General features: G+C 49.9%; 1 protein-coding gene across 1 annotated transcript in view; it reads left to right on the top strand.

Annotated features, from left to right (window-relative positions):
• Positions 1 to 737, top strand: part of LOC121838551 — a 10,482-nt gene extending 9,745 nt beyond the window's left edge. The window contains exon 3 of the mRNA XM_042294865.1: positions 638 to 737. Within this exon, the coding sequence (XP_042150799.1) occupies positions 638 to 737 (100 nt within the window). The remainder of the gene's footprint in view (positions 1 to 637) is intronic.
• Positions 738 to 1,051: the final 314 nt, after the last annotated feature.

Raw genomic sequence — 1,051 nt, 5'->3', positions numbered from 1 at the left:
CTGATCAAACTCCTGTATGGTTTGACTGTCTGGAGAACTACACAGTCGAGCTGAAAGGCAAGAAGAGCGTCACCGTGCAGACCACTGGCGCTGAGTGCCAACGCTGCACCGTGATGCTTTGTGTGACCGCGGATGGGCGTAAGTTACCTCCGTACGTTGTGTTGAAAAGGAAGAGGATTCCCAACGAAGTGTTCCCCAAGGGAATCATAGTGCGAGCCCAAGAAAAGGGGTGGATGAACGATGACTTGGTGCTCGACTGGGTGAAATGTATTTAGCAAAACCGACCGGGAGCGTTGTTGGCCAAATGGTCACTTTTAGTGTTAGACAGCTTCCGCGGTCACCTTACCGATGAGGTGAAGGAACAGCTGCGCCGTGTCGGCACAGACATGGCCGTGATTTCGGGCGGCCTCACTGGAATGCTGCAGCCGTTGGACGTCAGCGTAAATCGACCTTTTAAGATTGAATTCTGAAGGCTCTACACTCAATGGATGGCAAGCGGCAGCCATGAGCAGACGCCGACCGGACGGCTGAAGAGGGCACCGCTTGCGACTGTTCTCGGTTGGATCCTGTTAGCGTGGAGCTCGGTATCGACGGACGTTGTATCCCGAAGCTTTAAGGTCACCGGTATATCCAACAGCTTGGATGGTACTGAAGACGACTGCTTGTGGGAGGACGATGCTGCGCAACAGACCACCTTGGACTCCGAGTCTGAGGACTCGTTGAGCGACGACGATTAAGCACATATGCCGTGTACTGCAATAAACACTCTTCGTTCGCTATCTGGTACATTCTTTTTACTTTAAGAATTGCACGTTGCGTGTATGGGCCGCACCCTAAAAATTGGTCCTCATTTCTTGAAAAAAAAATGTGGCCCTTACACGTGTCTATGCGGTAGTTTTTGACCCACGTTGACGGAAATTGAGCTTGTAAATTAGACAATAATGGCATGTACCATCTAAACAATAAGGCCAGTTTCTGTCAATTGAGATGGGATCCCACTATTTCAGTGTAAGACCTTTCGGTGCATGGGGTTTTCAGTTAATTTAGTTTA

Source organism: Ixodes scapularis, unplaced genomic scaffold (genome assembly GCF_016920785.2).
Source record: "Ixodes scapularis isolate PalLabHiFi unplaced genomic scaffold, ASM1692078v2 PGA_scaffold6__148_contigs__length_123643588, whole genome shotgun sequence".
NCBI classification, from domain to species: Eukaryota; Metazoa; Arthropoda; class Arachnida; order Ixodida; family Ixodidae; genus Ixodes; species Ixodes scapularis.
Note: the sequence above shows the minus strand (reverse complement) of the source record. Positions and strands in the feature narration are given on the sequence as shown.